At 41.1% G+C, this 27,816-nt stretch overlaps 3 protein-coding genes across 6 annotated transcripts in view; 2 read left to right on the top strand and 1 right to left on the bottom strand.

Moving 5' to 3' along the window:
• Positions 1 to 4,475: 4,475 nt before the first annotated feature.
• Positions 4,476 to 14,534, bottom strand: ids (iduronate 2-sulfatase). Of its 3 annotated transcripts, none has more exons than XM_052062390.1 (13): positions 14,313 to 14,534; positions 13,859 to 13,995; positions 13,578 to 13,755; positions 13,355 to 13,443; positions 11,944 to 12,144; positions 11,255 to 11,425; positions 11,033 to 11,159; positions 10,144 to 10,314; positions 9,713 to 9,819; positions 6,955 to 7,071; positions 5,734 to 5,769; positions 5,399 to 5,533; positions 4,476 to 5,328 (listed from the first exon to the last, which is right to left on the bottom strand). In XM_052062390.1, exons 1-13 carry the CDS (start codon positions 14,377 to 14,379, stop codon positions 5,245 to 5,247), a joined length of 1,620 nt encoding a protein of 539 aa, XP_051918350.1. In that variant the 5' UTR covers positions 14,380 to 14,534; the 3' UTR covers positions 4,476 to 5,244. The 3 variants fall into 3 exon arrangements, with proteins under 3 accessions (XP_051918350.1, XP_051918340.1, XP_051918359.1); XM_052062380.1 differs by having other exon boundaries at positions 5,659 to 5,769; positions 14,313 to 14,533; XM_052062399.1 differs by lacking the exons at positions 13,578 to 13,755; positions 13,859 to 13,995 and having other exon boundaries at positions 5,659 to 5,769; positions 14,313 to 14,533.
• Positions 14,535 to 15,196: 662 nt separating this feature from the next.
• Positions 15,197 to 17,197, top strand: dcps (decapping enzyme, scavenger). The gene is made up of 6 exons (XM_052071253.1): positions 15,197 to 15,448; positions 15,817 to 15,967; positions 16,049 to 16,194; positions 16,270 to 16,383; positions 16,508 to 16,618; positions 16,701 to 17,197. The coding sequence occupies exons 1-6, from the start codon at positions 15,245 to 15,247 to the stop codon at positions 16,965 to 16,967; spliced, it is 993 nt and encodes a 330-aa protein (XP_051927213.1). The 5' UTR covers positions 15,197 to 15,244; the 3' UTR covers positions 16,968 to 17,197.
• A 1,503-nt stretch (positions 17,198 to 18,700) lies between these two features.
• zgc:66433 (uncharacterized protein LOC321250 homolog) overlaps positions 18,701 to 27,816 on the top strand; it is a 45,756-nt gene continuing 36,640 nt past the window's right edge. Inside the window, exon 1 of one of the 2 annotated variants that reach the window (XM_052070886.1) lies at positions 18,701 to 18,844. In XM_052070886.1, coding sequence (XP_051926846.1) covers positions 18,780 to 18,844 — 65 coding nt within the window. In that variant the 5' untranslated portion in view covers positions 18,701 to 18,779. The remainder of the gene's footprint in view (positions 18,845 to 27,816) is intronic. The other variant, XM_052070894.1, reaches the window with a different exon arrangement.

Below are 27,816 nucleotides of genomic sequence, written 5' to 3' on the forward strand. Positions count from 1 at the left end.
GTTACTGCTCTCTCTTTGATCGATGTTGATATGGTTACAATTAGTGGTGTGGTTCTCGAAATCTTGGCTCGAGACCAGTTTCTAAGGGTCTCGGTCTCGGAATCGAATGTATTTTTACTCTGTCCTGTCTCAGTCTCAGACCGGGCGGATTTGGGACTTTTCCAGACCTGCCGAGGCCAGGCCTTGATTACATGCATCAGTGAGAAAGGCAGCACCTGTGCTGTGCTACCTTTCCAGTGTCTCCTGGAGTGCCACGAGATTTGTTGAGTGAAAGCTAATATATGTTATTAACTTTTTCTATTTTATTCCTCACACTTCTTTGAGGCGCTACTGCTCCAACATTTATTCAACCTATTCCAAAAATTGGACAGCTGTGCTTCTATTTTCCCATTCAAAAATTTTTTTTCCCCAAAATGTCATGTTTTTCACCCAAAACTTCACCATTCATTCCCAATGGCACTCTCAAAATCTCTAAATTTCGATTGCAAGCTTACATCCTTTTCACTTGAAAACTGAAAGCAGCAAGCCCTGTGAAGATGGCCGCGGTTTTGACACTATTCAGATACACGTGTCGGTTCAAAATGAGAAAATAACTCTTGTGCGCAACAGGAACATTAGCATGGAAGGAAAGTTAATGTTATGAACAAAAGCGGAAACTTGTCTGAAGTAGTCGCATGTCTAAAATCTACGGCTACCAATGTATTCATAAAAAAACACCATTAATGGGTCCTCATAATTAGAGCATGATTTTTAATGAATAAAACCTCACAGGTGCACTCGGCGAGGTCTGTTTGCTATAAAGGGGCCTTCCATTAAAACAGGCGTGTTTATCCTCTTCAATGGATACTTATTGCGACATTCATTCAACCAGCCTCCTTCGCAGCAAAGCTTTAATTTGTTGGCTGTATTCCATGTACGTATTACAAATGGAATACAGTTCATGGTGAAAGAAAGAAGCCCACATGTGAAAGAGGCCAAGAAAGAAAATGAGACGACGCAACGTAAGAGAGATCTAAAAGTTGTAAAGAGTATTTGTAAAGAGTCTTTAACACCTTTCCTATTTGCAAATTGAACGTATCATTGTGATCATGTGCATTTTCATATCCAATCAAACATGTATCGTGAGGACTATTAATTGTGCTGTTGTTGAATGAATGTTAGATGCGGATGGATCTGGGGTTTTTTTTCTTCCCCACTCAGTGATGACATTTTCAGGATTTATGTATCAATGCAAATGTTAAGGTTTCTGCGGACCGCTTTAATGACTTTTGTGTATCGTTTGCGCCATTAAGCTGAGCAAATATATTTTGGAATCATATTACGCTGCCGTACAAATGCAGATTGTGATTGTTAAATTTAACCTCGATCCATTCATTCTGTGGTATTTTCGAACTAATTCCTTGATGGTATTTTTAAAATAGGCATCAATCACTTGGAATTCGCCCTGGAAAAATCCTCAGCAGAAATAAGACCACCCATCCATTTTCTCACCTACAATAAACTGACCTATATTTAAGAAAAAGATCTATTCTTATACACACAAATTCATTTTGATTCAACACAAAGGTAATAAATCTGTTTTTATAGAGGACTACAGTAATCTGAGAATATTTACTGTTGAGAGAAAGAAATTCCAAGGAATTGGACATTTTTATTCATTAAACGATGTCTCTAAACGATTAATCGATTATCGAAATAATGATCCAGTAATTTGATAATTGATTCATCGTTGATTAATCAATTCATTGTTGCACTTCAAACAAACACACGCACACACACTCAGTGGGTGTCCAAACTGTCCCATCATGGCCGATGAGATGCACATGATCTTCCACACAAAAGCAGACGCGGGGGTTGAATTGACAGCAGATGTGAGTTGCCTCCTACGTTTTTTTGGCCAGGAGTTTTTCCTTCCACTGTCATGCAGTTAGTTCTATCACCAGCGGCCATCTCCAGTGTGTTATGGTGGAGCCCACACTTTTTTTTTTTAAAGACCTTAAACTGATCATTGAGCCTCTTTTTTTAGCCCTCCAGGTGAGCGTTGTCCTCGCCTCAGCCAGCCATAGAGGACCTTCCGTGGGATACCGTCCTCTGGCATCCTAATGAGGTGGGTGAACAATCAAAGTGATAGTAAGCGATGGTGCCGCACACACACACACACACACACACACACACACACACACACACACACACACACACACACACACACACACACACACACAAGCTTCCATAAAACGACAGTACATAAAAGAAAGCCAGTATTTGTGTGATATTTTCAGTTAATTTGTTATTTGTTTATACAGCGACTCTCCGCTGCTTGTGTTGAGTAGTTCATGAAATATTGCACAATAAAAAGATATGAATCATTTCCCACTTAGCTGAAATTACTCCTCTGCAGAGAGAGGCAATTAACCTGAAAAGTAACCGACTTAATATGTATTGGACAGATTCAAAGACAAAAAAAAAGTTTCCTGGGACTCATGCAAAAAGTGAGCTTGCGTTTATGGATTCTTATACACAAACACACAAAGACATTCAGTTGAGACCAACACGAGGCATAAGGCAGCTGAGCTCAGCTTTTTCCACACAAACGCCCATACTCCATCTCTCTAATGTAATTGTGTATGTCACCAATGTTAACAGAAAAGCAGGGTGACCTGTCAGGCTACGAGCCCATAGTGGTAATGTGATTAGCTGTGTATGAATCATAATGAGAGTGTGACAAAGACAGAGTGGCTGGAGGAGAAGGGGCAGCTCCATAAGAGGGAAAAAAGGAGGTAGCAGGTAAACACGAACGTAATTGTCATTGGATTAATGTGATCATGGGAGGAGATCACTGCTCTGGATGATAAATATTGATCGGATAAAACCACCAAGGCACATTTCCAGGCTGCCACAAGACAGGCACAACCACAGTGATCCAGTGCTTTCTGTTCATACAATGTGAAAGTGAAGCTGAACTGCTGCGAGCCAAACTCACTTGGCAAAATGTTCATAAAATATGAAGATCAATTTATGCAGACTTGTACTGAGCACATAAAAGACAGTAGGGATGCCATTTCCCCTTATAGAAGAAGCATCAAGCTGCCAAAATGACATCAAATTGTTGTGAAAATCTGTCCATGCGGAGGAAAATGTAGCAGACGCGTCTCCAAACACAAAAGTGACCCCAGCACATATCGTGTGGACAACTTGACCAAGCAAACAAGTGCCCTTTGGCCTTCGCCTTATACTGTTTGCTAAAGGTCATCTGTGCATGAGAGCTTGAGTGGCTCAAGTGGAGACTTGAACAGCTTCCTCTTGCCATCAGGTTTGGCAATGTGATGTGGAAGTAGGATGGATGAGACTAAATATATTTGTGCCACACCATATCAGACCCACGTTGACCACCGTGATATTGTCGACAGTAGGCTACTTCATTTTTCCATCCTTCCATCCATTGTCTTCTGGTCACCCAGAATTCATTTATCAAACATGGCTGGTCCACTTAGTGGTGCTCCTACCTTAAATGGCCTTTTTTTTTCCTTTGTAAAGTTTTAATGCCACTTTTAAAGAGTGGCATTCTATAAAGTAGTGTTCGGAATGACATCATTAGAGAAAGAGAGAGAGAGAAATTGACATCACTTGCTCCTGCACAGAAAAGGTTTGATCTGGTGGGAATTATTTACGTCGTAATCTACATTTTCTTTAAACGTGCACATGCCGAGAAGACACACACACCACCATGCATCTCCCCTAGTTTTCCTAAAGCTGAGGGAGGATGCTCTCAATCCTCATCCAAACTGCAAGCTGTGACAGGTTATGCCTTTGCGCTTGAGTACAACAGGGAGCACTTATTTTAAGGTGCGGGGGGTGCATCGCTGTACATCTCGCACATGCTAAAATCCACCGTTGGGTCCGCTACAAAACACTCAAGTAGGTAATGTGTGATCACAGAAGCGCGAACATGTATACTCCTGGCATGAAACAGTAATGTAACAGAATTATAAAGCGTTTTTGTATAGATGAAGGTACGACACAATTGCTTTAGTGGTGAGTCTTTCGTATGTTTTAAAGTGTATTGCAATACTTTTGCCACCATTTCGACAAGAGCAGGAGAATAACCCAACATATTTAGTCGTGACCAGGATGATTAAAAGTCACATATTTGTTAAAGATGGGAGCTTTTTTGCTCATATACACAATTTTCCCCACACATTATGATCATTAAAAAATATATACATTCACAACATTTTATCTCTCTTTCCATTCTTTATCCGAAACCCTTCTCCTCATGAGGGCCCAAGTGTGACAATTCATGTCTCTAAAACTGCCAGTGAAAACAACAGGGGTAGACAAAGCTAACCTGTTTTTTTCTCTTTGAAAGTTCAAAAAAGAAAGCATCAGGATGGTCGATAGGCATCACTGCAGAATGTCAAAGAAGACTCAGCAACACCGCGATTGTGTGCAAATCAAACAAACAAGGAGGTGTCAAATTTCAGTGTTTAGTACTGTACAAATATTTTTTTTAATACCTCATTCAAGAGACAAACTTTAACACGCAGAACAATAAAGATAGCAGTGCAACATATTTATCAACTGGAAAACCATAATCACTTGTTTTCAAGGTGACAAAGTGCATTAGAAATATTACTGTGAACCCTCATATGTTGAAAAAAAATCACATTGATTATGTTGTGGGTCATTTTGACCCGCACTGTAAAAATCCACACAAAATAGTCAAAAAACAGGTTACACCAGTAACAACTTTGTTTAAGATGATGTAAACATTCAGATAAGAGACAGACAACAGAATTTTTATCCCAAAAGTATATTTAAGAACTGTTTAGTTAGTTTTTCCATGTCACGCTTATTTTTTTTCATTTAACACAGCACCTGTGGAGGTAACACAGAGTGAAACTCTTAACGTGCACACCACTCCTTTTCAATATTCCTTGAGGAAGCAGCATATAAAATGATGTGAATAATTTTCAACTAATTAAAGCGGTTTATCAAGAGTGTGCGCTATTGAAATTTGACCTTGTGTGCTGCCTTGTAAAAAAGTTGCCGATTATGATCTTTGAAGCTCAAACGTGAATTGAGATGGAGCATGTTAGATATTTAATTACGGGTTGCATCTGTTTTGTAGAAAAATACAAACAGCCAATATTTTTTCCCTTTCTTCGGTTTTATCGCCTGTGAAAGTGCATTATAGCTCACGATGTTGTGTATTCTCTTGTATTTTATGCACTCCACAGCCATCAGTCATCGTGCTTCCCTTGCATTGATCTTCATTCCTGCTGTGAGGTAGAGGAGCTGCAGCTTCATCCTCGTCTGTACGCTCACAGTCTGGGCAGGAAAAAAACCAACGAGTCACGTCGTTCAAGAATCTAAACGAATGGACATCACGCAAACTTACAGGTGGCATGTTCTTCATCTTCGTCCTTATCATCATCATGCTGTGCTGCTCAAAGTCATCATAGACATTGTTGTCCTCACCGGGGTCGTCTACCAGCATGTACAACTCCCCAGAATGAACATCAGACACGTTGACCTTTACAAATTGATGATAGTGGCAAATGTCAACCACACGAGACAGACGCTCAGTTATTCTACAGACGCGCTTTGAGAAAGACAGAGTGAACGCTGTGCGGTTATTTGCGAAGAGTGAACTCCTACTTGGTATGTTTTGGGGTCAAAGCCCAGCCATAGAGTGAATCTGTAGTCATAGGTGCGCAGAGAGTAGCCCATCACCTTGATGTCTTTGAGGTCAGGGAGGTCCGAGTTCTCCTAACAGATGATGACAAATGTGACACGGTAGACTTGAAGCAGATATCTCTTTGTACGGCGGACATTTTAGGACACCGTCATGTCAGGTCTACTGAATTATGCCTTCGATCATCAGACATCATGGTCTCAGATAGACACAGATGGAGGGTAAATCAGCGCTGGCTGGATTTACACAGTAGGTCCAAGTGACCAAAACTCATTGCAATGCCTATATAATATTTATTGGGACACATTAAGTGGTACATAGCCAATACCGTGTTTACGACAGAAAACACGAAAGAAGGTACCCACACAGAGCTGCCAATCTATTGAAATTTACTTCTGGGACATTTTGTCTGAATTTCCATATTTTTAAGAACGCCGATGATTCCCAAAAAGTGAATGTGACACCTTATGGCGTAGATAAAGCCCATTATAAGTGCACTCAGTTAACCATCGACCATTATGATCACATTAGATTTTTCATGTTTTAGACTTTCTTTGAGAAGAGTACAATTAGTAACCCGTTGGAATAGTTTCGGTAGAGGGTAAACGAATATTGATCACAGAGTTGGGCGAAAAGTTCAGGCTACGGTCATATCACAACTTACAGATTAGGATGTTTACATTTGAAGGTGTATTCATTTATTGTTGTTCACTGTGTTATTTTAGATTGCTCTACACGTGTTGTACTGCTGAATTGAAATGTTAAAAAATAATTCTTTTCTTTTGGCTATCGTTATCATAACTCATTAAAATGTTGAAGTGCCTTCCAGTTACTTTAACTTTCAGTACAACGCGCTTTAAAACTCGCAATGAAAAAATTGTAATGCCATTTTCATGGCATTACAATCATTTTTTTTCTTAATAGCACCCCGAAGGGTCGGCATTCTCATGCAAAGGGTACATACTGTAACTGTCCAGACCAGGAATGGGCAACATTGTAAAGATGATTCCCCTACCGTACAGAAATGGTTTCTTTGCCCCTTTGGACTATCTGTGTTCCTTTTCTAACCATAAACACGACTTATTTGTACCCGGTGGTTCAGTTGTGACACAATGAAAATGTCCAGTCGAAAAATGAAGTGTGCAGATGATGTGTAAATCATTGTTTTTATTCACTCTTTCTGCGAGGCCCAAACTTCATTGAAATTGAGGCGTGGGCTGAAACATACATGTCAGTGTTTAAAACAACAATGATTGTACCTGCGGTGTATCAGCAGGCCGCGGATACTGGCTGAAAGACACTGCCTCCTCATTATTTTTTGTCTTTTTGGGTTTGAATTCATGCGCTAAGTTCCTTCCTTCTGTACACAGCTCCTCCTGAAGAAAAAAAGGAAATGTCAACGCAAACCACCGTAAACTCTGGACTATACTGCTTTCCCCCCATGCTTTTAATTTATAATGTGACACATTTTATTTATCAGTGTTAAGTAACGGGCTTAAATCCGTCACAAGATTGACCCAAGGTTTGGTCAGAACTGACTAGGCCTGTCATTAATTCAAAGCTGAGCATATAAAAATACTCATAGGCATATCTTCTTTATGTTCTGTGGAGCAGTTATCAGTACTGTACAGCTAATTTGGTGACTGTCGACTTGCCATCAATCAAATCTACATGTATGTCAAAAGTGCTCCCATCAGGCTTTGGTTTGCGGACCAGAGAGGCCAACACACTTGGTCGCGAACACAGGTCAAGGAGAGAATGTAGCAAACTTTCAAGCCTGTGCCAAGTAAGCTGCGGTGTGTGTGTGTGTGTGGGGGGGGGGGGGGGGGGGTTATAGAAAATTTAAATTAGGAGAGACAACGTCCACTTGGACTTTTTCGGGGGAGAATGCCCCCGATTTGCAGAGGTGAAGGGCAGAATTAATTCCTTTTCATCTGCAGGGACAAGTATGTAGTTTCCCCACAGAATCTGTTATGAAACATTTCATGTTGATTGTATACTATGAGTTTCAACAGACTGTTTAAGGTGGAGTGACGTATTGGAAGTCCTCAGATCACGTTCGATGACCAACTCGTGCAGAGGTAACTTCAAAGAATTGACGTGATTACTGATGCAAGTATATACACTGTTGAGTCTCGAGCAACAACTGGAAAGGCTGGACAAGAAAACAAACAGTTTGCCTCCCATCTTACACCTCTTATTTTATAAGAACACTCACACAGCCCGGTCCAATTACTACTCACATCTCATACACATTACATTTAACAACTCCCAAAGGCTCCTTTTCCACATAAACTTCTCCAACAATGAGATTACATCTCAAGATCATTCGGCTGTTTGAAAAGTGAGATTGAATCCTCTCTCATTCTTCTAAACAAGTCAAAACCATCCATCGCAATGTGATCACCTCCTCTCCCCCAAATCCCTTCACCTCTGAAACTCTTTGAAATAACCTTGCTCATAAGAAGTCGCATCTCAGCTCTTCAGATCTTACCTCACCAAGAGACAGCAATTCATCCTCACAACTGCAACTCCTACATTCTCTTTTTCTCAAGACCTTCGCCACATACCACACATTTGCAACCTCTGTGTGATTTTGGATCGCGACCTGTCAATTGATCCACATGTCAACCAAGCAAACAAAACGGACTGTTTTCTACCCTTAAAAAAAAAAAAAAAAACATTGTCTAGCTCAGTCCCTCACTTACTTCCTCCACCGCACAAATTCTAATAAAGGCAATAATCACACAGAGTAGATTACTGCAAGAGCAGCCACTTTAGTTTTGTTGTTTTTCATGGTAAGCAAAGCAACTTTTAGCACTCTGAAAAGCACTATATAAATAGAAGGACCTTTTTCTTTTTTTTTTTTTAAACTCATGCTGACAAATGGCTATCTATAAAAGACCCCGGCAGTTGGGCAGCCTTTATGGGAAGTCAGGAACCCTTTGTGCCCAGAGTATTCTGATGTTTACCATACTTTAAGTGTGAGAACAAACAATGAAAATACCGCTTAGATTACAGGGGTGCTCATTAGGTAGATCCTAATCTACCGGTAGATCTAAGACAGGTCCCAAGTAGATCCGAGGAGTGTCGAGGAGAAAAATAAACAACCATTTGTGTGTCTTTGTACATGTTAATAATATATTTTTTGTGTTAATGTACACTGCACCCTAATCATCTTATCAGTCTCATTTTCAGCAAAAAAATATTTAAAAATAAAATAAAGCAGGTAAATCTTGAATTTATGGTGGCGCGTGATTGGCATATGAGGTACAAAAGTGCGTTGCATGCCTCAGTTTCAGGCTGCTTCTTATCAGGGCGTGCGTGTGCGCGTGCGTGTGCGTGTGTCGGTTAGGGTAGATCCCGGGAGGTTAGTTCATCGAAAAGTAGATCTTCGATCCAAAAAGTTTGAGCACCCCTGGCATAGAACAACTGCGTTCTCAACAATACCTCGCACAGAAGTGGTGGGTGAAGGTTTTACACCAACGACACCACTTTCATGTTTGTGGCATGCCAGAGGTGTTGCGTGAGCAGCTTTGTGAAGCGATTTGTTGCAGGGTACACAAGACATCCAGCTGTTCATATCATCGGAATTCTTTTTTCAGACAATCGACTTCTAGTGTGTGCATTTATAATTTTCGTCGCACGACCAAGAATACAAACTGGTTTGGTTGATTTTTATGATTTAATGAGAAGCTTACAACATTGCAGTGCTGCCTTCAGGACATTTGTGGATACACTGACGCTTGCATTGCTGCAATTACGGTTGTTGGGCTTACGCTCTTGTTTTAGCCATGAGTCAATGCGGCTAATAGTTCTCAGAGGCAGCACCGTTAGGCTGTATGGAATCTATGTATTTAATAATGTTGTTTATTTTGCTGCTTCATCTCAGCCAAAATAGCAGGGCAACATTTTAGTCCAGATGTACTAACATGCCAAATGATGTCTGACCCATTTTGCTTAGTTTTGTTTTAAAAAAAATGTCATGTGAATTATTTGAAGCATGATTACACTTACCTTGAAAGAAATTCCAGGACAGGGGGGAGGTGTTTTCAGACCAGCCAAGTAGGAGACGGTTGGAAAAATAGCCACCAGCTCCACCACATTTTTCACAACTTGATCAGCTAGAAAAGACATGAGTCACTCAAAACGACATGAGTCACTCACTTTCAAGAAGTCTCAAACTGAGGAAATGATTTATAAAAGGCAACTGCACTTAAGATAAAAAAAAAAAAAGAAACAGCCTTCAGAGAGTGGCATACTGTGAAACTGGGCATTGTCTTTGTAAAGACAGAATTTCTTGATGTAGCTTGTGTATTAACCCGAACCATAGTGAACATAGTCCCAACGTTGTCAACAGTCTTTTTTTCCCCTTTTCTCAACTAAATTCAAATGCACCACAAAATGTAGGTTCTATTTATGGTGTTTTTAGAAATGCAGGTTCTTACTTTTGAAGATGACCTCTGATGGGCTAAAGACATCCACAAAAGGAAAGGTAGATTCTTTCAGCACACTGTAAGATGCAGGAGGCTCAGGGACATAAAATATAAGAGGCACGCGTGTTGCCACATCAAAGTTGGAGTATTTTGCCCATTCACCGTGCTCCCCTAGCGACCAACCTGAAACAAAACAGCATACCTGTCAACTCATACGGTTTAGCCATAGTTCATGTGGATTTTGTGGTGATTCTTACGTATATGGCCGTATCGCACAAATCATACGGAGTCTGAAAATTTCCATGTTTTTTTTTTCACCAACTCCCAATGATTTTGAGTTGGTGAAAAAAGTAAAGCAGGAATACAACTCTGAACACAGTAATGCCACTAAGTAGAATGATGATTAGACATTAACCAGACATTGTATTATGGAGATCTACAATAAATATCATTGACAGTTTCGTGAGTTTTTTCTGCAGTTATTTTGACATAAAATGCTTTGGTATGTTATAAGGATTTTTTGCTCTTTATAAGGATTTTTTTGGTAGTTTATACAGGTTGGCACTCCCAAAGTTGACAGGTATGAAATAGGAATGAGAACAACACGGTAACTACGAAATAAGTTCAGATTTCCCTATCTTACCAGGCTCTTGAATTTGAATATTAATATGGGGTGCACTTTATTCATAAAATTAGCCTAGGTATCTACCTGAAACAAAACAGCCATATTACTGTTACAACACTGCCCTCTGGTGGCTGATATTCAATTGAGGCACCTCAATAATGCGAGTACGCCCAACACACAAAAACATTGCTGAATCCAATCTCCTGCAAAAGCAATAGCTCAGCATGTTTTACTTAGAAAATTCCACACAAACCATTTTCACTACTCATGACTAACCATGATCCGAGGTGAACACCACTATTGTACTCTGAGCCAGCCCCAGGGTATCAAGGGCACTGAGCAGCCGTCCAACCTGGGCATCCAAGTAGGACACGGCAGCATAGTAGTGCTGTCGGATACGTAGCTATAGGACAATGACGTAGTTTTCAAAAGGAGATACAAAGTGATTAGCTATGTTAAAGCAAAAAAAAAAAAAAAGTTCACAAGTAAGATTTATACTTGAAAGTCTTTTGGAACTGGTCCATACGGGAAACTAATATTGAGCTTTTGGACATCGTCTCGCTTCCGAATGTCTGTCCAAGGATTATAGGCCACAGGGGGAAGGTGTATCGGAACATTTGGGTCAGGAGCCAGAGTCATTTGTTCTATTGGATAGAGGCGTAGATACTCCTGGAATACAAAAAAAGTATGGATGTTATTATTGTGATTAGAATGTGCTTTTGCTCAAATATGTCAATCGAGCATGAACAAAAACTTGTTTTGGTACGGTTTGTAAAATCAAAATATTGACATACTAGTGTGTTGGTTTGTTTTTGTTTCCATGGTTGGCAGGGCACGCCTTGCCATCAGCAGAGAGTGTGGGCTTTTACATTAGTTTTCTTAATCGTCATTACATTCAATTTGCTATTCTACATTAACATTGGTAAATACTACTGAACTACTACAGTACAATAGTGCTGTGTGTGTGTGTGTGTGTGTGTGTGTGTGTGTGTGTATATATATATATATATATATATATATATATATATATATATATTTTTTTTTTTATGTTCCACCTTAATGTTTTTAGTCTACTTACACCACTAGTCACTGTTGCAATACTTTTGGAAGGGAGACCATGTTGATTGGTTGCATTAAAAACATTGTGTAGTTAAGATCCCAAGAACTGTAAGCATTTCATAGCATACCTGCGGTATCCGGAAGGGAATGTGGGGTTTATGAAAGCCCACGGCCAGGAAGAAGGGATTACCATCAGAGGCCTGAGTCTTCAAAAGTCTCACAGCCTCATCTCCACTCTCCATGTCAGGCAGCGTTCCTCCAGGCTGCTCCGTGACATTCACTGCACACAGCAGGTTGGCATGGAGGCGACCATCCTCTCCTTTACACATCTGAAAATAAAGTTGAGGAACAGATGTATTTGCACATATTGCTTTCTAGGGCACTGGTCAATCACTGATTCGATTGACCTTTCAACAAATTGTTGTTAAACTTTTTTTCCACTTATGCTCGCTGTATTCACACATTTAACAGCTGGGCCAAACAGTATAATGACAAACTTTGCCACTTTGGAGAACGAGACACAATTTAATACAAACTAATCAGCAAGACCCGAGAAACTGCCGCACGCATTCAATTATCCATTCTCACAATAACTTTCGTTACTAATTTCATCAACGTCATTACATTCGAAAATTCAGATGATAGACGTGGAGATACACACTTCACTTTACAAAGGCTTGCTAATATTCAGAAAGAAAAAAAAAACTTGCGATAAGGAGACGTAATACTTCACCTGGGGAACGTCTACGGGCCTTTTTTTTGTGTGTATTCAAACTGCCCTCCGGACCAGACAGAGTGGGAAGCAGCTTTGAAGTTGGAAATCGCCTGATAAAACTCCCAGACCAATGGCATACACGCAACTCCAACCAACTCACTTATTTTATTATGCCTGTCCCCCAAGACTGATTTAATAAGGTTGTTTCATCATTTAACCTGACAAACCAAAATTTGATGTGGTGCTCCTAAAGGCAAGCGGGAGTTATGCTGTTGGGGAGGAAAATTATGCTGGATCAGTTTGGGGTATATAGGGTACAGGATGGTGTACCGGTTAGAATACAGGAGGCAGGTATCTTGAAGTAAGGCTCTTTAATAGGTGGTAGAAGGCAGGTTTGGGAGATGGAAGACAGATTGTAGGTGACTCAAGGTGGGTTTGGAGACGGAATAGAATGTAATGAATGGTCAGAGGTGGAAGGCAAGGGCACAAGGCAAGGGCAGAAGGCATATGTAGAAGTGCAGATGGCAAGGGTAGAGGTACAGATGCAGATGCAGAGTTTTTTGGTCATGAACTCAGCCAATTTACGAACTTAAACCGAACGACCTTGGGCGAGGACACCACGACACCACAAGCCTGTAAAGATTATAATGTGTTTTAATGTGTTTTAGGTTCATCCTGAAATTTCACAGCCAAATATCCTGAATTTATTTCTCAGTGGTAGTCAGTTTATTAAAGTGCTGTCAGTGTGGTCTGGTCGCAAACAAGACAGAATTATCATTGTACAGGTTTAATACTGTCCTATTAGCCTTAATTTTAGGTGGTACCTTTTCTTTCTCAAACCTGAATGAAGAAGGGTGGTATGCAGGAATTGACCAGCTGTAAGGATAATCATCGGTGTGGTTTGAGGCGATGCCTGCAGACAAAAGGAGCACAACCATTGTCTCCAATATTCAATTGCAAACAGAAACGACAAAACAGATTGTCGAAAAATGCAGCAAATGAGAAGAACGTGAGCAAATGTATGCAGTTTGTCTTAAGTCAATTTACCTGGGTGAAAAACTTTTCCTACAGACATGGTAACATAACCTTGTAATTTAAAATGCTGTGGAAGAGTGGTGTAGTTTCCAGAATGCACTCTCCAGTAGGATTTAAAATCATAAAGCCTGGTTGTATCTGGTCTGCGACTTGTTAACATGGATGTTCGACTCGGCGCACACACGGCTTGCTGCAAACAACAACAATCAAAAAAGCATTCAATCGTGCAAGCAAATTCCTACAGTGTATGTGTTTGCAGTCTAACATTTATTAAAATACCCAAGTTGGCTAACCTGTGCAAATGCATTGAGAAAAACATGGCTTTTGGAAGCGAGTTGGTCAATGTTTGGCGATTTTACTGTTACATCTCCATAACAGCCCAAAGATGTCCTCAAATCGTCAGCAACGATGAAAAGAACATTTCGTCTGTCTGCGCAAAAAACAAAAACTGTTTGAGCTACATTAAAATAAATACCTGAAAATGTTGAACTTGAAAATGCAGAGAGGAAGTGATAAATCTCTGCTAGCGAACTGGAGTCCACACAAACGCTCATATACTGTATTTTATAACAACTTCATCCAACGACAAACTGGATAACAAGCATCTAATCATTAAAAATCGCTGCTAAATTAGATTATACACTTGACTCGAAGTATTTTTTTCAAATGCCACTGAGCCATTCTTCTTCATGCTAACTTCGTTCTTTAATATTACAGGATATAACGTTGAAAAGTTTGAAGGGTTACCTTGTCTCGCAACGACAACAAACGCGTGAAGAACGACGATAAAACATTTATGGAAAGTAATGTACATGTTGCTATGACGTCCAACTGACACATTTAGCCATCTGCATGAAGTTGGTGTTAAACAGATAAGGTATCACACATCCGTAGCTTCTGTCGGGGTAAACATCATCAGATGAAATGCACATCTGCGCTCTTCCTATTTCAAAACTTCCGATTAGCGTCTGAATTCTGCATCTTCATTGGTCAACTCTGATATAAGACTACCCCTAGACAAAGAGCATTGACGATTGGCTAAAAACGATGTCAATCATTGTAACACGCGTCGTTGGCAAGTTATTGGTTCAGTGGCTATTAATTTTCCAAATTTGTAATGACGAAAATATGGACAGTTGCGATGAATATGTACTTTGATGATCAGTAAAACAGTTGAGTTAATCCAAAGGAATTAACAAATCAACCGAATCAAATGGAATTGTCACACTGCTCATTTCGAAATCTCTTTCAAACTGCGTGTGCGCGCGCGCGTGTGTGTGTGCGTGTGTGTGTGTGTGTGTGTGTGTTAGTGTGTGTGTGCGCGTGTGTGTGATTCGAATGAATTAGAATGGGAGGACATTACTTGACGAATCATGTGATCTTGACAGGTCTTTAACGACCTGTGCTTATCTACATATTCAGGTTTGAGAGTACAAATTGTAAAACCAAAATCTGAATTGTGTATATTTTGTGGGCAATACTGTGATAACTTGTCGATAACTTCAACAAATTTTAATGACATGTTTTTTAAATAAATGCAGAACAACAAAAAATATTGCTGATGCGCGTTATTTCCTCTCAACGATCCCCTCAACGAAAAACAAATTGCTGGCTTTGTTCTGAGTACAGAGTGAACGATCTTTTCGTCATAAACAATCTTTGAGGAAGCGGCGTCAAACATGGCGGATATTTCAACAAAACGTGAAAATAATCCCGATGCATCAATTGATTTTTCTCCAAGAACCAAGAAGACAAAAGTAGACAACGAAGATGGTCGAGGAGAGAATAGAGAGCAAGCTGAAAAAAATGTTCTTTCTACTTTTCAAACCACAACCGTGTTGAGTGATTCTGCCAGGGAGAAAACAATCTTCGTCCACGGAAAGGTAGATATGATTATTTAGCGACTAACGTCTTTTCGATATCGCACATTCTTGGCGCGATTGAGTTTAATGTTGGCGATGATTTAATTCGTATTCAAACGAGAGTGAGAAATTCTCGTTTTGATGTCGACCTCCGGTTTGATCATTTATAACTAGACTGTTACGTTTTCTGGCGGGATTAAACAGGTTTTATGAGATAAATTGAGTATTCTATTATCATTATTATTATTATTTTACTCACAAAGTAAAGACAGGCTTAATATGAAGGGGGTCAGCCTGAGAGTGTGCATTATGTACAATTATTTAAAAAGAAAAAAAACAAAAGTATTCTTTCTCTACATTTATGTTTGGGTTGTTTACATGCTCATCAGTTTGCTGACCAGAATGCTGTAGTCATTCTGGAGAAGACTCCCATCATAGAAGACACCCTGTCTGAAATATTCACTGCATCGACCTTAAAGCTCGATTTAAAGAATGACATCTACAGCACCTATCGGCTCCAAGCTCCACCTCACCTTAACGGTACGGATATGACTTTTCCATCAAATACAATAACCCATCTGTTACGAAGAAAAGCCGCACTTGTCGATTTGTCTTCTTCAGAGATGAAGGTGACTGTGGTGTGTCCAGCCACTGAGAAGCATGTGAAGAAATACCAGCGTCAGGAGAGTGTCCTGGTGGAGGAGACACCGGACGACTACCAATCCATCACTCTTCCCTTCATCCAAAATCAGAGTTTTAGTGTGCAGGTTAGTGAGCCTGGAAAAGGTTTGACACTTCAATCCTGTGCTGATGTTGTTCTTGACATCACATTAATTCCCTAGTGGGTATATAACATCCTGGAGAAGAAGGCTGAGTCTGAGCGGATAGTGTTTGAAGATCCACACCCTAAGCTTGGTTTTGTCCTCCTCCCAGATTTCAAATGGGACCAGAAACAGGTGAAACATGCATGATACATACAGCCATAGAAAGAATTTAAGACGCAACCATGTTTTTTTTCAAGTTCTGGTTCGTTTTTATGTCTGGTGCCACTGAAAACATTTACTTGGTTGTTTGTTTCAGATGGAGAATTTGTACCTAATTGCCATCACACATCAGAGAAACATCAAAAGTCTGAGAGATCTGACATCAGAGCATTTACCACTCCTTCAAAACATTTTCCAGAAAGGAAAGGTGACACCACACTTTATTTAAGCACTTTGGAACTAATGTTAATATGATGGCACCAATCTAATAATGTGCTCTGTGCCGTTAGGAGGCAATTCTGCACCACTACAGCCTCCCAGCCAGCAAGCTGAGAGTCTACTTGCACTACCAGCCGTCTTACTACCACCTTCATGTCCACTTCACCAAGCTTGGTTATGATGCGCCAGGTTCTGGTGTGGAGCGTGCACACCTCCTCACAGATGTCATCCAGAACCTTCACTCAGACCCACACTACTATAAAACCAGGACTCTGTCATTTCCCCTGCGGGCAGATGATGGATTGTTCAGCCAGTTTCAGCAAATTGGGAAGTTATAATGCGTCACCTGTGGGTGACAAGTTGCTATCCAGTCAATTTTTGTACTTTGATCAAGTATTTTTTCTGACTATGAAACTCATTCAAGGGTCTTCTGCAGTTGTAATTTTAAAACTGCTAGCTCGCAGGTGAGTATGTATATTTTGGCTGCAAAAAATATGTAGGAGTTTTTGTGGGCATTTGTCATGTTACAACGTAAATCATTGAATAAATGGTGTATGTGCCTGTTTTCCATTGGTGCAGTTTCTAAACAGTCAGGTCCTATAAAATTACATTCATGCACACGATCGTTGGCACATAAATTGGTCTTAAAGACTAATGATGTATCCTTTCTGTTTTCCTTAAGTAACGGTACTGTATGCAGTAAAAGCAAGTTTAATCTTCAAGTCAAACAATCTTTTTCTTCAAGTGTCAAAGCGGACTTATTGAAATCTCATTACTGTCATTCACGTGAGCTGCATAACAATATTGGCATTCTTTGGTAGAGTTTACACTGTATGTTGTCATTTACCCATATAATTTGTTTTATAACTTCTATATTTATCAAATCTATGTCAATAATGTTCACAATTCAAATTGGCTATTGTGGCTGGGGGTCACATGTTTGTGTTTGTATAATCATTAATGAATCAAGCAGCAGTATAATATTAAGACAAAATTAACTTCTGGGAGCACAGTTTACTTAGAAAATGGAGCTGTAATCATTTTTGAGGCAATTTCTTCATTGAGGTACAAACATTTGATGAGTGGGGAACTGGCTGTTGGACTTGCTTACCAACAGACCACAGACTGTCCAGGATCAACCACTTCGTGAAGTCCATCTCCTCCTACATACAGTGTACAAAAAGCAGGGGAGCGATCTATATACGGTATAGGGAAATAATGTAAATATGTGCAATTCAAGCCACATGTACCACACACACACGTCTTAAGCCTTACTGGGATAAACTGGGACATCGGCTAACATATTTCTTGCCATATTATGAAGAAATTTGTGATGTATAACAAAAATTTACCTGAAGGTTTTTCGATAGTAAATTGTGCTCCCAAAAATCAACACTAGGCGGCAGTGTTTGGGTCAAAATGTAACATTCATAGCGTAAATTGGTTACGGAATCAGTTGGATACTCTATAATTAAATATTTCTATTTTATAAACAAGTACACATTTTCATTAAAAAATATTTTCTACTAAATCAATCAAACATTATTCATCCATCCATTTTCTGTACCATCAGGGTCGCGCCTCGCCTTATGTGAATTGTGAAAATATATATAGCATTATTTTTGGCTTTGAAGTGATTTGGTCTAATTTATAAATCAATGCATTCATGTGTTGCCGTGTCACAAGACGCGCCCCCATCACAATTTTGTTCCCGTCAGCAATTGGATCCTTGGAACACGGCAAATCACAAAAGTTCAGACTTTCCTAAACTCAGAACTGCAAAATATACTGCATATATTCGATTTCCTAGATGACCATATCCGGTGATAGTGCATATGCTATAAACATTGTTTTAGTAGTAAAATTAACTTGTGTCATCCGTTCTTTATTTTACTTGCATCTGTTACTATCCATGTCGAAATGTTCCATGTTATGAATTATACCAAGGGCTGTAATATGTTTTTAAATGTAATAAATGTAAAAGCGATGATGTGATCATAAAAAGTATAGGTTATCAAAAAAAGGCAAGTACTCTGTACTTCGTGTAGGCGGGAAATTTCCGAGCTGTCCTTGAATGCATCGTGGGAAAGCCGAGGAAACTGGGCAGGACTGAGACAAATAATCCAATCATTAGTCCACCAACAACGCTGATGTCTTGGTTTCACTCACTGAGGGATGATTTCACTCTGAGGCCATTTGAGATCCAGGGAACACCGTAAGTGTTTTTTGTTTGTTTGTTTGTTTTCATACACTTTTAACGCAGCATTTTGTGTGTGCGCGCGCGCGTGTGTGCGTGTGTGTGTGCGCGCGCGCGTTAGAGTGTAATTGACTTTGCTTTAGGCGCAGATGACGAGTTTGTGGGATGCGGGCAGTAGTGACTGATGATCAATACATGCGGTCCAGTATATGCTTTGTTGAAGTTCGTATCCAGTAAGGAGCTGTGTCATCATTACGTTTAAAAAGGTCCTCTATAGAGCAATTAATTCTACTTTCAAGCGGTTTTTTGTCCATGCAACATTTTCAATTAACAAAGCGTGTTTTTTGTGTTTTGTTTTGTATTTCTAAGGCATATTTGTAACTATCATTTTAGTTGATCCATATGGAGGAGCACAACTTCCATTTTTGTGAAGGCATCTTGTCATTGCTCCTGCTCTTACGTGTATGAAAAAGTAGAATGACAATATTTGACAGAGACAAGTCAAGGGCGCTTCAGATTAAGCAGTTATCTTTAACTGTGATGGAACCACTGTAATCCTAAACACAGACGGAGGGATCTGTTGCTTTGTGCGTGGGTGCGCGCGCGTTTGATTGCGTACGTACGTATGTATCTATGTATGTACGTACGTACGTGCATTCGTGTGCGTGAGAGAACGTGACACACCTGTATATTGTAGAGTTTTTACAAGAAAATAGGAATTTGAGCATTAATTCGATATCCTACTAGTGTGCTGAATTGTTACTGTACTCGTACCTTTTTTTTGTCCTCACTCGGAGGACAATTTGCGCACTAGTAGATGCAACGGCTAGGACACACGATCGTGTCAGAATGTGTGTGCGCGCGCATGTGTTAATGTGTGTGCATCCAGTGTGTGCCGCACGTGCATCTCTCAGGCATCCTGATTAGAGAGGCATGATCGGGTCATTGGACAAACCATGTGAGAGCTTGGACAGAGATGTCATGTTCAGTCCTCCATCGTGACTGTCACTCAGTACATCAGTAGACAAGTCAATGCTTGTTTTAATCCACTGTGACAAGTACATTATGTTGCCATGGAAAAGCTCGGTTTCACCATTGATTGTCCCAGGATGAGCACACTGTTAGAGCTGTTCACACATACAACTATTGTTTTCTGAAACAAAACAAACAAAAAAAAGTTCATTATGTTTGTTCTACAATAGGCACTTTGCAAAGCTACACTCATTTATGTTGCTGTCTTCCTTATAAGGTGCTTTACTAATTTTACGAGGCAGTACAGTTGACATGATTAGTGTGACGATGTGGCAAAGGCCTCGGATGGAAGGTCAATGTAAATATCTATCTATCTATCTATCTATCTATCTATCTATCTATCCATCCATCCATCCATCCATCCATCCATCCATCCATCCATCCATCCATCCATCCATCCATCCATCCATCTATCCATCTATCCATCTATCCATCTATCCATCTATCCATCTATCTATCTATCTATCTATCTATCTATCTATCTATCTATCTATCTATCTATCTATCTATCTATCTATCTATCTATCTATCTATCTATCTAGAGAAAGAGAGAGAGATTTGCTTGTTGCAAATGTGGCATAATTTAAAAGGGAAATAAACAGGCTTTCCAAATGTGTACATTTCATTCATAAAAAGCATTGTTAGAAATGACAACAACAAAAAATCTACCACTTATTTATTTACTTTTTGGGTCATCTGTTCTTATCGCATTATGCATAACCAGATGTTGAAAGGCTGAAAAGGAGGTGGTCGATTAGCAGTTTCTTCAATACACACAGGATGGGTCACTGGCAGCCGTAACCACGCTGAAATAACAAAAGTTCACACCTCCCTCTTCCTTACCTCCTACCCTCCCCTTTTGATTTCTCATCTAATCACAAATCAGGACTTCACCCATATAGTCCATGTACACATTCACTTCCTTGCAGAGTGTTGGAAATTATACAACACTGACCACAACACATAACTCCAGGGTCACTACAATATTTTTTTACTACCAAATTCATCCTGCGAGGGAGATTAAACTCACTCGTGTTTGACCCATCTGATTTAGAGGCTTTAATTAAGATAACATGTATGTTTTTGGAATGTGGGAGGAAGCCGTAATAACGGAGGACATTCACACAAGCACGGAGAGAACATGAAGGGCCTGACCTGAGATTCAAGCTCGGAACATTTCCACAATGAGGCAAACCTGCTAACTACTACTTTACCATCATGTAATCCTAAAGAGTAAATTACGCATTTTTTGGGAAAGCATCTTCATTTAATTCTTATCTTTCAATTTAACTCATAAAAAGTCTAACTACGTCTGCCACAAACCCCGCTTAGAGAGCCTCCGTGTCCTAAACCTTCATACACAAAAATCAAACAACTGCTTACAACTTGAGATACTTCTCCGACGTCAGCTTTAATGGTCGGTGATCTATGAATAGTATCTTTTATTCACATTTTAGAGGTTGCCTTGATGTTGCCACAGTAGAGATATTTTAAGATGGCACAGTATCAACGATCATTTTTTTATGATTATAATAAACACTTGCAGTTTAAACATGAGTTTAGTTGACATGAAAACAAAATGTAATCTCCACATAGAGAAGAAACTTTTGCTTCCTGCTGACACTTTATAAAAAGGCATTTGATTTGACTAGTTAATATAAAACCAAAGCAATGATTAAAAAAAAAAAACACAGAAAACGAACTAACCTTTCTCACCGGATAACTAAACTGACAATCAAGCCATTGGACTGCAAACCCAGGAATGTAAAGTTGTGCCAAGTCAGTTTTATTTATACATTCGCGCATCATACAAACCCTTTTAAGGGAAAAGTATTCTGGCAACCTTTGGGAAATAACAGAGGAGACAGATATGCTAGAAATGGTCAGGAAAAAACAGTTAGGGTCAACTACCATTACGTGAATGTGCTCGAAATTTACGAAAGCAGATTGGCGATGTTGTTCAGTGCAACCATATGACACACACACACACACACACACACACACACACACACTTGATGTAAAGCCTTTAATAGAAGTGATGAAGATGGCTTTGTTTTTAAGCACACCATGAATCTCATTTTAGGATGGTGAAGAAATAGGTGGAGGAGTGTTTTGGATGTGAAAACACACGCAGAGCATGGAGGGTGGCAAACTGAGGGCACAAGTATGATTATAGGGTTATTTACATCACAGCAAAGAGCTACACTAAAAATCAGCGAGTCTTTGAGGGGGTTGGGGGGGGGCGAGAAAGAGAGAGAAGATGGCTTCCAGATGTGAAGTGGAATTCAGGGCGCCAGAGAGCAGGGGCGGCAACCCAACGACTACTCCTCCTCCTCCTTTACAGATGAAACTTCAGAATGAGATCTGCAGAAGGGATGGGTGGAGAGAAACCACACATTTAAACAAAAGGAAGAGATGATGTCAAAAGAAGAGCATGAAAATCTTCCATGGTAGCTTTCTAACAAGGCTGTTGGTGAAGAATTATTCAAAAAGGTGTTTAGTTGGTTAGGCGAGGCAAGGCCAAACTAAATGGCATGCAGTTCCAGATTTGCATACAGTATGACCGTATGAAAATTAGCTTTGATTGATTTCTGCATTCTCACACGTGAGTGCTAGAATGCAGAATGAACATATTAATTGGCCAAGAATTATGTTGCGTTGCATTCTTTTTATCACATCGAATTGCTCGACTTGACCGCAATCAGCAGAGGCGCTGATTGTCGAGTCTCAATAATCATTGTGGTCTACAGAAGAACAATGTGAATTAAACTGGGGCCTACCACCACACCGACATCCACAATGGCACAACTCCTCCAAGCAACATTAATCTGCTCAGCGTGACACTGGCAATCGTACAATCAGGAATTCAGAACATGCAGAGAGAGAGAGAGAGAAAGAGAAAGAGAGAGAGAGAGAGAGAGAAATATTTTAAAACATGTTCAGAATAATCATTTCAAAAATATCAATGGACAACTGCCTCATAGTTCCAAGTTCCAGCGGTTGAACGTCGGCTTCCGCCGGCCTTTCTCTCTGAGTACTGCGGCTTCTTCGGACAGTCCTGCTTCCCCCTGCAAACTCCAAACAGCGTGATAAACATAAAGCTTTACTGAAATTCACTGTAAAGATTATATCAGCATAGTGTCAGCCAATCTTTCATTAAAGCTTTAATAAATCGTGATAAGAAATCCAAAATGGGGCATTCCAAGACTTTGCAATATCTAACTGGTGGTCTGTACAAAACAGGGCTTTGACCTCTGTTACCACCCTGCATGAGATGAAGGCCGAATGGTTTGCGAGCAAGACCTACCCTGTTGGAAAAGTGCAAGGAGACAAAGTGGGTGTTCTCCGGGCTTATTCAGGAAATACCAATATCCACTTTTTTTTCTTCCGAGGGGAAACTCACTTGACCGACATTCCTCTTAGCTGTATAAACACATAGTCACATAATTGATAAATATGTATCCTTGTACATATCCGAGAGGAACAAGCCCTCCTGCTTGCGCTTGGTTGCGCTTTAAAACATGAAAAAAACAAAAAAAGTCAATGTCAACTCAAACATCGGAGATATTCGATTTGTGTATTTTTAAAGACCCTGGCTTCGTCTGGCGAACTACATCCTCCAAAAGCGCCAAGGACACAGTTTCAAAAGAATTTAGTACAGCTGAACATGGAACATGGACAGAGGGGTCAGATGCGGTATTTGAGACCGGAGTCCTAGCTGTAGAGACCTTATCAATGAAAAACTTATCAAGGAATCTGTTACACATCTCGGGTGAAGAATCCGAGCAAGTAGGCAGAGGGGGTTTGAGTACAGAATCTATCGTTTTAAATAGTGCGCGTGGATTGTGACGGTTGGTTTGAATAACGTCCGACAGATATTCTCTTTTGGCCTCTTTTACTGTGAGCTTGAGTCAAGGGAGCATCCAAGGCACAGATGTGTACCACATTTTTCACCAATTACGTGAATAGCAAAGCAAGCACACTCATTTTGTTATTCACCTTATCAACTTTAAATGTAATTAGATTGGCCCGGTAGTCCAGTGGTTAGCACGTCGGCTTCACAGTGCAGAGGTACCGGGTTCGATTCCAGCTCCGGCCTCCCTGTGTGGAGTTTGCATGTTCTCCCCGGGCCTGCGTGGGTTTTCTCCGGGTGCTCCGGTTTCCTCCCACATTCCAAAAATATGCATGGCAAGCTGATTGAACACTCTAAATTGTCCCTAGGTGTGAGTGTGAGCGTGGATGGTTGTTCGTCTCTGTGTGCCCTGCGATTGGCTGGCAACCGATTCAGGGTGTCCCCCGCCTACTGCCCGGAGACGGCTGGGATGGGCTCCAGCCCCCCCCGCGACCCTAGTGAGGATCAAGCGGTACGGAAGATGAATGAATGAATGAATAGCAATGATGAATAAATGATGGTGACTAAATGAATGAATGCTATTGCCAAAAGCACTTCTTTAGTGTCCAATCATGTTGCTCTAATGTAATGGTTATTAACCTTGTTAGAGGTACCGAACCCAACCAGTTCATATGCACATTCACCGAACCCTTCATTAGTGAAAAATAAAAATATGTACTTTTTTTACAAATTAACGACATAAAAAAACATATTTATTAAAACCAGAAAAAACCCAAATAACATTTCAAGACATAAGTACATGTTTTTTTAATTGTGCACAAAATGAACAAGCCAGTGATGGCCAAGCAGGCGTGTCATAACTGATTGACATTTTGAGTCGGGTGTGCCTTAACCTCCATGACAGAGGCTCCGTTGAACCCCTGAGACCGGTTCATCAAACTTCCAGCGTTCGATCAAACCCAGGTTAAGAACCACTGCTCTAATGTCATCTCGCTCATATTTGCCAGCTATTGCTATTTTTCTGCTGTGATGTTTGAACGGGTGTCGTTTTCTGTCGTTGGAAATATGTCAGTGTCATGCTTCCAAAAGTGTGCACATGCCATTTCTTATTGGCAGTTTTATGCTGAACACACCTTGGAGATTGCGCTATTGAAACACTTTGGCATAATTTATGTTCAATGATGCAGACAAGATTAAGTTCTAGCATGTTTGGATTGAGAAATTTGCCCCAATGTAACTCTTCTGTTACTCGTGTTGCTCCACTTTCCAGTGCTTTTTCACAACCAGCACTGTATTTTTGTCACTAGACCAAGTTTGATGGACTGTGGGTCGACACGGCTTTATTCCACAATCTTCTTTCCATTTGAAAGCTCGCTAATCCTCCAACAACATTGAAATGTTGACCTACCAAGTTAAAATCTGCCTATTCTGAACCAAACCCGCCTGATAATAATTCCAGCAAACCTGACAGTTAGCTAAAATGTTCCCATCTTTTGAGAAGGATGCTCATGCATCTGAAAGGATCCACCATGGGAGGATCTAGCAAGAGGCCAATTCGCGATCAAGCCTCATGTCACCTCGCAGCCGCACACACACACACACACGCACACGCACACACACACGTGCGCGCAGCGATAAGCCTGCGGAGCTGTACTTGCTTTCGGTATTTACTGTAAGCTCCCTATTTACTGTGATCAGCTGCAACGGGCCGTTTGCAGTCTCTTGGCCCCCTGCTCAGACAGATCAAATGAGTAACATGAGGCCTGTCAAGCCTCCCTTGTCTGTGTTAAATCGAACAAGGATGCCCACAATACACCTCCAGATCATTCCACTTTTGTTCTCTTTCTCGTAGTGGTGACGCATTCACTGGCTGCAAAATGACTGGAAGACATTTAGTCATCAATAAAAGCTGCAATATTGATTTTTTTTTTTTTACCTACAATGAAAACCCATTTGATGAAAGTGGAGCATGACAATGTCCATTCAATATTCAGCAACAGGCAACAATATCAAGGCAACTTGCACGTTCTAATGATATCCAATGCCATTTCAAAATGTGAGAATATTTGTGTCTTTGTAAAGGCAGGTTTGGAACTGGCAGCTGTATCCACAGTATATTTTATGAATGTACACACAGGAAAAAAAAGCATAAATACGTAAGGGGCTTAACGTTACATATATATTTATTTGCTGTATCGTTGTGTCTGCCATGCGATCCAGCTACATCGATCGCATTGGATTAATTTACATCGATGCTGGCCACACATCGACACAGTACAATTTTTATTTATTTTTTATTTTATTTTAGATTAAATTGATATAATTAATGAAACAATATAGTCACATAATTGATAAATATGTATCCTTGTATTTCTAATCATTTAATTTATTCACTTTTGGCTGCACATCATATATATATATATATATATATATATATATATATATATATATATATATATATATATATATATATATATATAATATATCTGGAGGTGGGGCTCGTTGGCAGGCGCCTGGTGGCCGGGCTTACACCCATGGGGCCCGGCCGGGCACAGCCCGAAGAGGCAACGTGGGTCCCCCTTCCCATGGGCTCACCACCCATGAGAGGGGCCAAAGGGGTCGGGTGCAATGTGAGCTGGGCGGCAGCCAAAGGCGGGGACCCGGGCGGTCCGATCCTCGGCTGCAGAAGCTAGCTCTTGGGACATGGAATGTCACCTCTCTGACAGGGAAGGAGCCCGAGCTGGTGTGTGAGGCAGAGAATTTCCGACTGGATATAGTCGGACTTGCCTCCACACACAGCCTGGGTTCTGGTACCAGTTCTCTCGAGAGGGGTTGGACTCTCTTCCACTCTGGAGTTGCTCACGGTGAGAGGCGCAGAGCAGGTGTGGGCATATTCATTGCCCCCCGGCTCAGTGCCTGTACATTGGGGTTCACACCGGTAGACGAGAGGGTTGCGGTGGGAGCATACCCACCCTTTTTGGAGTCCTTGGAGGGTGTGCTGGAGAGTACTCCTGCTGGGGACTCCATTGTTCTGCTGGGGGACTTCAATGCTCACGTGGGCAATGACAGTGATACCTGGAGGGGCGTGATTGGGAGGAACGGCCCCCCCGATCAAAACCCAAGTGGTGTTTTGTTATTGGACTTCTGTGCTCGTCACGGATTGTCCATAACGAACACCTTGTTCAAACATAAGGGTGTCCATATGTGCACTTGGCACCAGGACACCCTAGGCCGCAGCTCGATGATCGACTTTGTAGTTGTATCATCGGATTTGCGGCCGCATGTTCTGGACACTCGGGTGAAGAGAGGGGCGGAGCTGTCAACTGATCACCACCTGGTGGTGAGTAGGCTCCGATGGTGGGGAAGATGCCGGTCCGTCCTGGCAGACCCAAACGTATAGTGAGGGTTTGTTGGGAGCGTCTGGCGGAATCCCCTGTCAGAAGGAGTTTCAACTCCCACCTCCGACAGAGCTTTTCCCATGTTCCGGGGGAGACGGGGGACATTGAGTCTGAGTGGACCATGTTCCGTGCCTCTATTGTTGAGGCGGCCAATCTGAGTTGTGGCTGTAAAGTGGTTGGTGCCTGTCGTGGCGGCAATCCCCGTACTCGCTGGTGGACACCAGCAGTAAGGGATGCCGTCAAGCTGAAGAAGGAGTCCTATCGAGCCTTTATGGCCTGTGGGACCCCAGAGGCAGCTGACGGGTATCGACTGGCCAAGCGGACCGCGGCTTCGGTGGTCGCCGAGGCAAAAACCCGAGCGTGGGAAGAGTTCGATGAGGCCATGGAAGCCGACTTCCGGACGGCTTCGAGGAAATTCTGGTCCACCATCCGACGTCTCAGGAGGGGGAAGCAGTGCACCACTAACACTGTGTACAGTGGGGATGGGGCGCTGCTGACTTCGACTCGGGACGTTGTGAACCGGTGGGCAGAGTACTTCGAAGACCTCCTCAACTCCACCAACACGCCTTCCTTGGAGGAAGCAGAGCCTAGGGACTCTGAGGTGGGCTCTCCTATCTCTGTGGTTGAAGTCACCGATGTGGTTAAAAAGCTCCTCGGTGGCAAGGCCCCAGGGGTGGATGAGATCCGCCCGGAGTTCCTCAAGGCTC

This window comes from Hippocampus zosterae, chromosome 1 (assembly GCF_025434085.1).
Source record: "Hippocampus zosterae strain Florida chromosome 1, ASM2543408v3, whole genome shotgun sequence".
NCBI classification, from domain to species: Eukaryota; Metazoa; Chordata; class Actinopteri; order Syngnathiformes; family Syngnathidae; genus Hippocampus; species Hippocampus zosterae.